The sequence below is a fragment of the Ursus maritimus genome, unplaced genomic scaffold (assembly GCF_017311325.1).
Source record: "Ursus maritimus isolate PB19 unplaced genomic scaffold, ASM1731132v1 scaffold_37, whole genome shotgun sequence".
NCBI classification, from domain to species: domain Eukaryota; kingdom Metazoa; phylum Chordata; class Mammalia; order Carnivora; family Ursidae; genus Ursus; species Ursus maritimus.
The window spans coordinates 678273-690837 of record NW_024426341.1 but is presented as its reverse complement, the minus strand read 5'-3'; the positions used below and the strand labels follow the sequence as shown (position 1 = coordinate 690837).

The following is a 12565-nucleotide window of genomic DNA, read 5'->3' as shown; positions in this document are numbered from 1 at the left end:
AGTTATATAAAGGGCTTAGTGGCCAAGTGTAGATTCTTCCATATGGAGAATGCAACTCATGATTATTATTAGGGGAAATCTAGGGAAAATGTACTTGGCATGATATAAGTCATTTGAAGTGAAATTACTTTAAGAAATCCAACATGTCCCATGTAAGTAAGATACAGAAAGTTCCAGGCATTTGTGACACAAAGTTGGGGACAATATTGGGAACAGCCAAAAATGGACAAAGGGGAAACTGTGTATTAGACAGAGTGAAACCTTAATAAAGTGAGTTACCTAAGTGTGTGGAGAAAATGAATTCAAACAAATGGAAATTCCAGGAAATAAATAGAAGGAATAGATTCTATTTTCATAGTCTGATCAAAAATAATAGTTCCTGCCTCCAAGTCTGTAAGCCCTGCAATCATGGGCACTTATTACAACATTGGAACCCCAATGATTCTTTTCAGAGCCCCTTTTATGTCTCTGTTCCTCAGGCTGTAGATGAAGGGGTTCAGCATGGGTGTGACCACTGTGTACATCACCGAGGCCACTGCACTTGCGTGGGAGCTCTGGGTAGCAGCAGAGCTCAGGTACACTCCTAGGATTGTACAATAGAATAAGGAGACAAGTGAGAGGTGAGATGCACAGGTGGAAAATGCTTTATACTTGCCCTGAATTGATGATATTCGACATATAGAGGAAACGATCTTAGAGTAAGAATAAAGAATCCCAGCCAGGGAAGCACCACCCAACAATCCAGCTGCAAAATGCATCACCGTGTCATTAAGAAACTTGTCAGAACAAGCAAGTTGGACCACCTGATTGATTTCACAGAAAAAGTGGGAGATTTCCACCAATCTACAGAAAGACAGCCATGACACCATTAAACTTTGTATTAAGGAATTCAGGGCACTCATCGTCCAGGACACCAGAACCAACAGTACACAGTAGGTGGGTTTCATGATGACCATGTAGTGCAGGGGGTGACAGATGGCCACAAAGCGATCATAAGCCATCACAGCCAGAAGAAAGTTGTCCAATCCAGCCAAGAGCAGGAAAAAGTATATCTGAGTGATGCAACCTTCATAGGTTATGACTTGTCTCTGAGTCTGGATGTTCCACAGCATCTTGGGGACGGTGGTGGAGGTGAAACAGATGTCTACAAAGGACAGGTTGGCCAGGAAGAAGTACATGGGGTTGTGGAGGTGGGAGTCAGAACTGACAGCCAGGATGAGGAGCAGGTTTCCAAACACAGTGATCAGGTACATGGAGAGGAAAAGCCCAAATATGAGGGGCTGCAGTTCTGGTTCCCCTGATAATCCCAGAAGAAGAAACACTGACATTTGTGTATCATTTCCTGGTTCCATGTGGTGGAGGTCACTACCGGGGAACAAAAAATAACTTGACTAATTTTCTCTATAATGAACATTACAAATATCATTGAAATTCCACAACTTTTATTTTACATTCACAAAGCCAATTTCCATACGTTTTATATGAAATCTGTCCCCTCTCAAGACCTTCCCAGCTCTGAATAGAAACGTGCATCCCACCCTTGGCCTTTCCCCCAAGTACTCATATATTTTATACTTTCAATGAGAAATTCTGTCACACGTTTGAGGAATAAACTTGAGTACTGACTGACCCCCAGGCAAAGAGTACAGGTGTCAGGAAACAAGTGTCTGCACATTCAGTGGTGGAGAAGATAAGCAGATAAAGATCGGATAGAATATCAGAAGGTGACAGGTGCTATGAGGAAATACAAAGTGGGATAAAAAGAAAGAGTGGATGGAGGTGTTAGTTTCCACAGGTTGCTCGGGCAGGCCAGCCCATGTTTACACAAGGTCTCCTTCACGGAGGAGACAGCAGGAGACACCAAGTTATCTGGGGAAATGTGTGCCCATCAGAGAGAACAACCAGTACAAAGGCTCTGAGAAAATACTTGAGTTTTTTAAGTTAATTTTTAAGTCCTGTGTGGTTGACATACAATGTTACATTGGTTTTGGGTGTACAACACAGTGACTCAACAATTTAAACGTTACACCCTGCTCAACACATGTGGAGCTGCCATCTGTCACCACACAACACTATGACAATATCACTGACTATAGTCCCTAGGCTGTGCCTTTTATTCCCATGACTCATTCATTCTTTAACTGGAAGCCTGTATCTCTCACTACCCTTAACCATTCTGCTTTACATTTGTTCATTTATTGGTTCAAAAATCACTACCAGGCTATTGTCACCTCCACCACAATAATTAGGCAAACAGTGACACATGGCAAGCTGCAGATAGCCAATTGTCTTTCTCCTAAAAATGTCAAACAGCATACAAATTCCAGGAGTTTAATCTCCCATGAGCCTGTAATCATGGGTCTCCATTTTAATAGGATCATTTTGTGTCCAGTATTTAAAGAAACATAAAAGGGGCACCTGTGTGCCTCAGTCGGTTAAACATCTGCATTCAGCTAAGGTCATGATCCTTGGGTCCTGGGTTCAAGCTCCACATTAGCAGGGAGTCTGATTCTCCCTCTCCCACTCCCCCTGCTTGTGATCTCTTCTATCTCCCCCTCTTCTTCTCTCTTAAATAAATAAATAAATAAATAAATAAATAAATAAATAAATATAAAAGAAACAAAAACTGAAGTTGCAAAATTTTGAGGAAGGAAAGTGGGGAGAAAGATATATAAGCTCAGGGGGCCCCTAGATATGGTGAGGAGGAGCAAGGTCCTTGGTTCGGCAACATCCCAACCCCAGGTTACAGCCTAGATGGCCAAGAACAATGAAGCAGCAAAAGGACATTTTACCAAAAGAAAGAGTGAGAGAGGATTTTACACTCATCAGGTCTGTCTGACCCACCCGTGAACATCCCACCAGATAATAACAAGCAAGGGGAAGACACTCACAACTCACAAAAGGAAATACACACAGTACAACAAAATGGGGGATGTTGAAAGATTAGTTTGCTAAAAGAACTTTTCTAAATGATACAATGAAAACTTTTATAATCAGAAACCAGATTTTTATTTAGATCTCTGCATATTTTTATTTGAACTTGGAGGGTCAAACTGTTCTAATGTTAATATCATCCCTCCAAAAATAGTAGAGCTAGAGGTGTCCGTCATCTCAAGGTGGTTGACAGAATTAGGAAATATAAGTAAAGAGCTTTCTAGCATAGTTCCCTCTGTTGATAATGAGTGCTCATCACTGGCGATGAGATTTGGCTGAGTTTTCTTCTTTCCAATGTCCCATTGCTCCTCACGCCTGGGTGCTCCAGTCCACTAGCCTTCTTCAGCTCCTTGTTGGTTCTACCTACCACAGGCTGCACACTCCTCTAGCCAATATTCACATTTACCCGGAGATATATTTCTATATTGCATTTAAGTTACTGTCTACCTCGTTCCTCTTAACCCTTCCTATGACTCTCGCTGAGACTGACCCGTCCCATTCCGCTCATGCTGCCTGGCCCACATCCATGTCACAAACACTGACTTGAGCTGTGAGCTCACCTGAAAGCCTCCCAGTCTCCAGGCTCAGAGACTCCATGTACCTGCTGCCTTCTGCTTGAGTCGCTCACTGGTCTCAGGGAGTTATTCACCTCCCTTTCTATCTTCACAATCCCTTCACCCTCTTTTCAGACTGCAAGGAGTCATCTCCTTCACGAATGTTTTGTTTTGTTTTTCTTTTGTTTTGTTTTCACATTTCACAGAAAGTGACACACTTTCTCTGTACATATTACATTGGGAGTTATCGCGTGTGTAACTTTTATTTAATTTCTATGTATGCTTTCCCTGCTAAACTCTGAGTGCCCTGGGGTGTGTTATACAGACTCACTTGACTACCCCTAAAGACATAGTTTGGTTGGGGAACAGTAGGAATAAATCCATTGCATGAAGGAAATGAGAGAATCTGTGCTCACAGAACTTGCCAGTGATGAGAGAAGGAGCAAGTAGGGAGCCCACTAGCACAGGGATGGAGCGAAGGAGAGAAATGTGGTTTGTGTTGAGTAGGTAAATGGATAAAGAATATAAAGAAATTATATATATGAAGAACATTACTGAGCCATCAAGGAGAATGAGGAAATCTTACCATTTGCAATGACATGGATGGAACTAGAAGGTATTATGCTAAGTGAAATAAATCAATCAGAGAAAGACAATTATCATATGATTTCAGTCATGTGAATTTAGAAACAAAACAGAAGGGGAATGAACCATGAGAGACTATGGGCTCTGGGAAACAAACTGGAGGGCTTCCAGAGGGGGTAGAGGGGTGGGGGTAGGATAGGCCGGGGTGATGGCTATTCAACTAGGAGGCACATATTGCTATGGGCACTGGGTCTTACACGCAAGTAATGAATCATGGAACTTTACATAAAAAACTAGGGTTGTACTGTATGGTGACTAACATAACGCAATAAAAAATTATGGTAAAAAACAAGAACAACAGAGGATCATAGAGGGAGGGAGTGGAAAATGAAATAAGAGGAAATCAGAGAGGTAGACAAACCATAAAAGATGGTGAACTCCAGGAAACAAACTGGGGGTTGCTGGGGGCAAGGACGGTAGGGGGATGGGGTAACTGGGTGATGAGCATTAAGGAGGGCACTGAAGTAATGAGCACTGGGTGTTGTATGCAAATGATGAATCACTAAACTCTACTCTGAAACTAACAATAGACTAGTTAATTAATTGAATTTAAATAAACAATTTTTAAAAAGAATAGAATAGAATAAAGCACAATAGAAAATATCAGAGTGCATTGTACATAGTCAGGGTGCATAGCAAATCATTTTCATGCTAAGTTCAACAGACATTTCTTTTTTTAATATATTAAATAAGTTGACTATAAATGAATGAGTTCACCACACCAAAAAAAAACAAAAACAAAAACAAAAAAAAAAATGAACAAACCACAAACACAATGGTCTCTTGGCCCCAGGCTTCACTGGTTAGACAGTCAGGTGACCTCAGGTAAAAGCTTTCAGCTTCTATTCTCTCTGACCCTTTCCTGACATAACTGCTGAGCTCTGAGACTCACCTGGATGGGGTATCTGAGAGGGAGGTCTCCATGTGGAGGTCCAAATTCCTCCCTGGATGGTTGATGATGGAGAACAATGCTCTGTTCCCAGACAGGACAGCAGGAAGGAGTGAAGCATGGGTCCCCCAGCAGACTTAGGACTCCAAATGCAAAAACTATGTTTCCGCCAGCTCAAGGTTGAACATGCCCAGGGGCTGTAGCAGAGGGGATATTTACAACTCCTGTGTTTGCTGTATCTGTTCCCTATACCTGCTCATTAGACACATTTACCATTATTACTCCAACCCCTGAGCACATCTCCCCATGGGAACTTATCTGGACAGAATGGAATTTTTTCCTATAGATTCTCTGTTCCCAAGAGACCAGGTTAGAATTCAGGTGCATCCAATGTTTACTACTCCTTCCTGAACTTCTCTAGCTTCCAGAGCTCCAACACTGAAACCTTCCACAGACCTGAGTGAAAGTTTTTTTTTTTTTTCCAAATCTAAGACTGAGGAACTTTTCTTGACTATGTTTCTGGGTCTGTAAAACATTGACTTGTGGTGGGAGAACACCTCCTCATAGCCTTAGAAAATTGGTCTTCCTTCTCCAACAAGCAAAAGTGAGTTCTTTTGATATAAAACCATGGGCACAACAACCCTTGGATTCATAATTCTTTTGACAAATCAATTAAGAGTTTGCTGTTTTTCATACAGATTAAAATATGACATTTAGTCCTTCACTTATAAAACATTTGATGTTATAAAGATCTCTTTAGACCATTTAATGCACTGGGTTGAGCTCATAAGCTCATAAGCATATATGGATTGTCTCATTTATATTTTGCAAAAGGACCATAAAATGATGAGCCTCATTCCACATTTGTAGAAATGTGACTTGAAAGGGTTGAGTGAACAACCCAGAATTATGAACTGGGTCATTATGAATGGATGTGCTTTGACTTGAATGCAATGAGATGGGCCAGTGGTTCTCAACCAGGGATGATTTTGCCTCCAGATGACTTGAAAATGTCTGGATAAATTATTGACTGTTATAACTTGGGAAGTGCTGTTACTAATTTGGCATGTCAAGTGTGACCCAGAGAGTCTGCGTTTGTAACTAGCTCCCAGTCATTGATGCTGCCTGTCTTGGTCTGTACAAATGTTTGTGTGTTAAGGCTGTGGTCCAGTGTCAGAGTCAGGTGCGTTCTTCTTCCCCCAGAATCCTCCCACCTCAGGTCTGACCTTAGATGGTCAGACAAGTTTGCATGTGTCTCTTATCCCTCAGGAAAGGAAATGAACCTTGGAAGCCTTTGTTCCCTAACCTGTAAACTGGAGGTTTACATCTAAAGATTTGGTCTGAGAACTTAGTAAAATTTTAGAGCTCACAGGAAATTCCCTGGCACAGAGCAGGCTCTCCCTCAGGAACTACTGTGACCATCTTTCCTAAGCTCATGATGACACCATTTATTTTCTGATAGTTCTGGAAGTCAGAAGTCTGAAATAAGTCTCCCTGGGCTAAAATCACTCTGTCTGCAGAGAAGAGCTCAGTCTGGAGGTCTGGGGAGAACAGGTTTTCTTGCCTATTCCAGCTTTAGAGCCACCTGTACTCCCTGCCTCATGTGCCCTCCCTTTATCTTCAAGGCCAGCAACATAGCATCTCGAGATCTCTCTCTGACTCCAAGTCTTCTGCCTCCCTCTTCCACATCTGAAGTCCCTTCTGATCTATTGAGCTCACCTGGATCATCAGAATAACTTTATCCTAGGTCAGCTGACCAGCAATGTTAATACTATTTGCAACCTTAATTCTCCCTTGAATACACAAGACATACCCAGAGATTCTGTCGATTAAGATGTGGAAATATCTAGGGGACATTATTCTTCCTACTAAAGTCTTTGTCAGAGGTATTTTTGATATCAGTTCAGGGGCCTTCCCTTTGAAGGAACAAACACAGAATTTATTTCAGACTTTAAGGTGGATACTTGGACTTTTCTTTCAAAACCAAACATGAAAAAGATCACATGGCTTATTTATTAACATCACCCCAAAGCTATAAATAGTAAAGCAAACCCTCAACTAAAACAATTCAATATCATCTCAAGGTTAAGGGAAAGTGCAAGGAGGTTAGACTCCATTATCAACCATCAAGGGAGAAATTGGGACCTTGAGATGGAGACCTTCATCTTATAGACCCCACCCAGGTGAGTCTGAGAGCTCAGCAGGTATTTCAGGAAAGGATTGGAGAGAATGGAATCTGAGAAGTTTTACATGAGGTCACCTGAGACTAGGTAGACTCATTAATTAATTTATGTAATGTGTTCAAAAGAGAAGTGTCCACTGGTCTCAGCAATACAGACATCACTGTTGACAACACGTGGTGGGAATGGAAACACAGTTGGATGAGGAGGGGGAAGGAACTGGAAGACCTAAAGTGGTTCCAGGGAAATTAGAACATATCCAAGAAGTTTGCGGCTAAGGGAAGCAGGAAAACAGAGTATTGGAATGGAGATGTGAGCTGTGAACTTTCTAAGATGTGTGTTTTTGAGCGTGTTCCGTATTTATGGAAAGCCCCAGACCCATGCAGGCAGCTATTTCCTTGCAACAGCAGTTCTCTATTTACATCCACTTCTCAGCATCTTCTGTCAAGGTGAGTATTCCCATAAAATTGTGTTTCATATGCAAAAAGGGGTAAGCTAACTAGCTTCACTTTGTAATGCTTCATTACCAAGAGGTGTGGAAACTATGGGAATATGTATGAGGTGGAAGAAAAAACTCAGCCAAATCTCTTCACTTGTGTGATAATCACTCATTTACTTACAGGAAAGAACTATATGGTAAGCTTTTTACACATACTAACGACCGCTGTCTGTCACCCTAGGAGACAGATGCTGCTATCCCCACTAGTTCAGTAAAGATATTCACATTTGGAATGGATTGCTTGTCTCTCCCAAGTTCAAACAGCTTATATGTGGTAGATCTGACATTCAAAACCTGGTTGTCTGATTCCAAAAGTTTTGCATTTAAAATCATTTGGAAAATCTCTTATTATTTCATCTTTTTAAAAAACCCTTCTATTATCCTATATTGTGTACTTTCTGTTGTAAATTGCAGGTTTATTCCCTTTGCACATTTTTCTACAGGGATATTCAATGACTAAAATATCTTGATATCATAAAAATACCACTCCTTTCCTGTTTGATGCATTGGTTTTTTTTTTTCCTTCTTTGTTAATTATTCTGGGCATCAGGGGATGTGAAATGGGGCTGGAATGCTGTCAGAACCAGGAAAGATTTCTGCTGATCACCGTCTCTCAGGGACCACCTGAGCTTATTAGGTCTCTGCCCTCTTGTGTCCTTTTCTTTCCTCTCTGTGTTTCTGGAATTGCTTTTTTATGTTTCTTTAATATAGGACACAAGATGATTGTATTAAAATGGAGTGCATGTTTCCATGTTCTTGGGAGGCTTACTAACTAGAATTTAAGTGCTATTTACACTGTCTTCAGAGTAAAGGTAATCTGATGTTGACTGCTTGCCTTCTTCTTTTTTTTAATAATAATATTTTTTTATTTTATTATGTTAGTCACCATACAGTACATCCCTAGTTTTTGATGTAAAGTTCCATGATTCATTACTTGCATATAACACCCAGTGCACCATGCAATACGTGCCCTCCTTACTACCCATCACCAGCCTATCACATTCCCCCACACCCTCCCCTCTGAAGCCCTCAGTTTGTTTCCCAGAGTCCATAGTCTCTCATGTTTCATTCCCCCTTCTGTTTTCTTGACTGCTTGCCTTCTATCATTCTTTCAACATTACTGTGGCTGGGGTGAGAAAAGCATGATAGTAACACAGTGCCAGGAGATCAGAATGCACTCTGTGCTTCTGTGTGTGAGTGTGTGTGAGCGTGAGTGTATGTGTGTGTGTGTGTGTGTGTGTGTGTGTGTGTGTGTGTGTTGTTGGGCATGAGCAGTCTTCAGGGCAATGGTACCCAAGTTCATATATTCCAACATGTGACACTTAAGTGCCAGAATGTTCACCAACAATGGAAATTAGGAAGGGATCTATCTCCATTCCCACAACTCCTAGGAACACAAGTAATAGAATGCAAAGAACACCATGTGAAGGAAGGACTCCCTGTGTCTTGAAGTCCCATCAGTGGCAGGAAAGCCCCCTCGGTCCTCAACATTCTCTGCCACCACCTCTCATCTCTCTTGCTCTTGCTCATTCCCTCACCGCACTGACTGCATGTTGAGATCTGCAGATCTGCAGTGAGTGGCTTCTGCAGGGCCTTTGCTCTGCTTTCCCTGCAGGGCACACACCTCCCCCAGATATCCTCCTGCTTCCTGCTTCATCTTTCTTGAAGCCTCTGTTAAAATGTCACCTTCTTTGTAGGTCTTCCTGAACTCTTATTAAAACTTAGCACCCTCCCCATCCACTCGTTTTTATACCGACTTTTTTTTTTCCTTTATACCACCTGTCACCATCTGACATGGCACATGATATTATTTTTATAAAAATTATATCTATCTACTTTCTTCATCATTGGATTGTATAGACTTTTCTTTTTTCTCCATGTTTTTCTTTAAATTCCAGTTAGTAAACATACAGAGCAATATTAGTGTGAGATGCAGAATTTAGTGATTCGACACTTCCATACAACACCTGGTGCTCATCACCACAAGTGCCCCCCTTCACCCCCATCAACTATTTCACCCATCCCCCCACCCACCTCTCTCCAATACCCCTCAGTTTGTTCTCTATAGTTAAGGGTCGGCTTCCTAGTTTGTCTCTCCTTTTTTCCCTCTCTATGTTCATTTGCTTTGTTTCTAAAATTCCACGCACAAGTGAAATTATATAGTATTTGTCTTTCTCTGGCTGACTAATTTAACTTACCATAATACTTTCTAACTCCATCCAGGTCATTGTAAATGGCAAGATTTCATTCCTTTAGGTGGCTGAGTATTATTCCTTTATATATATGCACCACATCTCCTTTATCCATTCATCAGTTGATGGACATTTGGGCTCTCTCCATAGATGGGCTATTGTTGATACCACTGCTATAAACATCAGGGTGCATGAACCCCTTTGATTAGTGTTTTTGTATCCTTTGGGTAAATACCTAGCAGTGCAACCTGCAGTAATGGGAAAAGATATTTGCAAATGACATATCTGATAAAGGGTTATTATCCAAAATCTATAAAGAAGTTTCGAAACTCAACACCCAAAGCACAAATAATCCAGTTAAGAAATGTGCAGAAGACATGAATAGACACTTTTCCAAAGAAGACATACAGATGGACAACAGACACGTGAAAAGATGCTCAAAATCTCTCATCATCAGGGAAACACAAATCAAAACTGCAATGACATAACACCTCACACCTGTCACCATGGCTGAAATTAACAACACAGGAAACAAGAGGTGTTGGAGCAGATGTGGACAAGAGGAACCCTCTTGCACTGTTGGTAGGAATTCAGACTAGGGCAGGTGCTCCAGAAAACAGTATGGAATTTCCTCAGAAAGTTAAAAATAGAACAACCCTATGATCCAGCAATTGCACTGCTAGGTATTTACCCAAGAATACAAAAACACTAATTCAAAGGGGTTGCATGCTCCCCAATGTTTATAGCAGCATTCTCTGTAATAGCCAAACCATGGAAGCAACCCAGGTGTCCATGGATAGAGGAATGGATAAAGAATAAGTGGTATATACATAGAAAATGGAATAGTATTCAGCCTAAAAGAGAATGAAATTTTGCCATTTGCAATGACACAGATGGCGCTAGAGAGTAGTGCGCTAAGCGAAATAAGTCAGTCAGAGAAAGACAAGTGACACATGATTTCAGTCATCTGTGGAATTTAAGAAACAAAGCAAATAAGCAAAGGGAAAAAGAAAGAGTGAGAGGCAAACCAAGACACAGACTCTCAATCACAGAGACACACTCCTGGTTACCAGAGGAGAGATGGTGGAGGATGGGGGGAAATAGGTGATGGAGATCGAGGAGGGCACTTGTAGTGAGTGCCGGGTGTTATATGGATGTATTTGAATCACTGTTTTGTGCACCTAAAACTAAAAGTACACTTTCTGCTAACTAACTGGAATTTAAATAAAAACCTAAAAATGAAAAAAATAAATGTAATGAATAAATAAATGAAGCCTATTTGCGAAAATTATTGTGTTATTTTTTTTTCCTGGTAGTCACCTCCATGGAACCAGGAAATGATACAAAAATTTCAGAGTTTCTTCTTCTGGGATTTTCAGAGAAACCAGAACTGCAGCCCCTCCTATTTGGGCTTTTCCTCTCCATGTACCTGATCACTGTGTTTGGAAACCTGCTCCTCATCCTGGCCCTCAGCTCAGACTCCTACCTCCACACCCCCATGTACTTCTTTCTGGCCAACCTGTCCCTTGTAGACATATGTGTCACCTCCACAACCGTCCCCAAGATGCTGTGGAACATCCAGACTCAGAGCAAGGCCGTAACCTATGAAGGCTGCCTCAGCCAGATATTTTTTTTTCATTGTGTTTGGATGCCTGGACAATTTACTCCTGAGTGTGATGGCCTATGACCGCTTTGTGGCCATCAGTCACCCCCTGCACTACATGGTCATCATGAACCCCTGGCTCTGTGGACTCCTGGTTCTGGTGTCCTGGATCGTCAGTGTTTGGAATTCCTCGTTACAGAGCTCAATGCTGTTGCAGCTGTCCTTCCGTACAGAGGTGGAAATTCCCCATTTTTTCTGTGAACTCAATCAGATCATCCAACTTGCCTGTTCAGACCCCTTTCTTAATGACATGTTGATGTATTTTCTAATTGTGCTTCTGGGTGGTGGTCCCCTAGCTGGGATCCTTTACTCTTACTCTAAGATAATTTCCTCCATACTTGGGATCTCAACAGCTCAGGGCAAATATAAAGCATTTTCCACCTGTACATCTCACCTCTCAGTTGTCTCCTTATTTTATTGTACGAGCCTAGGAGTGTACCTTAGCTCTGCTGCTCCCCAGAGCTCCCACGCAAGTGCAGTGGCCTTGGTGATGTACACGGTGGTCACCCCCATGCTGAACCCCTTCATCTACAGCCTGAGGAACAGAGATATAAAAATAGCTCTGAAAAGAATCACTGGGGTTCCACTGATGTAAAGGTCAATGGTCCTGTGGCTGAAGAAGTGCCCATGGTTGCAGGGGTCACAGCCTCAGAGCTGGAACTGCTATTCATCAACCAGCCTATGGAAGTAGAATCTGCTCCTTCTATTTATTTCCTGGAAATTCCATTTGTTTGAATTCAACTTCTCCATACATTTAAGTAATTCACTTAATTAAGCTTCTGCTCTGTCTGATACACACACAGTTTCCCCTTTGTCCACTTTCATATATTCCTAATGTTTTCCCCAATCTTGAATCACAAATGCCTGGAAATCTCTGTATCTTACATGGGACATCTTGGATTTCTTAAAAATACTTTTGTTCCAAATGACTTATACCATGCCAAGTAAGTTTTCCCTAGATTTCCCAAAAGAACAATCATGAGTTGTATGCTTCATATGGAAGAATCTA

At 41.4% G+C, this 12565-nt stretch overlaps 1 protein-coding gene and 1 pseudogene across 1 annotated transcript; one reads left to right on the top strand and one right to left on the bottom strand.

The window, feature by feature from the left end:
* Nucleotides 1–419: 419 nt before the first annotated feature.
* On the bottom strand, nt 420–1485 carry LOC103681568 (olfactory receptor 7A5-like). The gene has a single exon (XM_008711159.2). It carries the CDS (start codon nt 1350–1352, stop codon nt 420–422), a length of 933 nt encoding a protein of 310 aa, XP_008709381.2. The 5' UTR covers nt 1353–1485.
* A 9416-nt stretch (nt 1486–10901) lies between these two features.
* LOC103681564 lies at nt 10902–12215 on the top strand (annotated as a pseudogene).
* The last annotated feature ends 350 nt before the right edge of the window (nt 12216–12565 follow it).

What these genes read in the sequence shown, in the direction of transcription:
- LOC103681568 (XM_008711159.2), bottom strand. Translation starts at nt 1,352, where the DNA reads ATGGAACCAGGAAATGATACACAAATGTCAGTGTTTCTTCTTCTGGGA.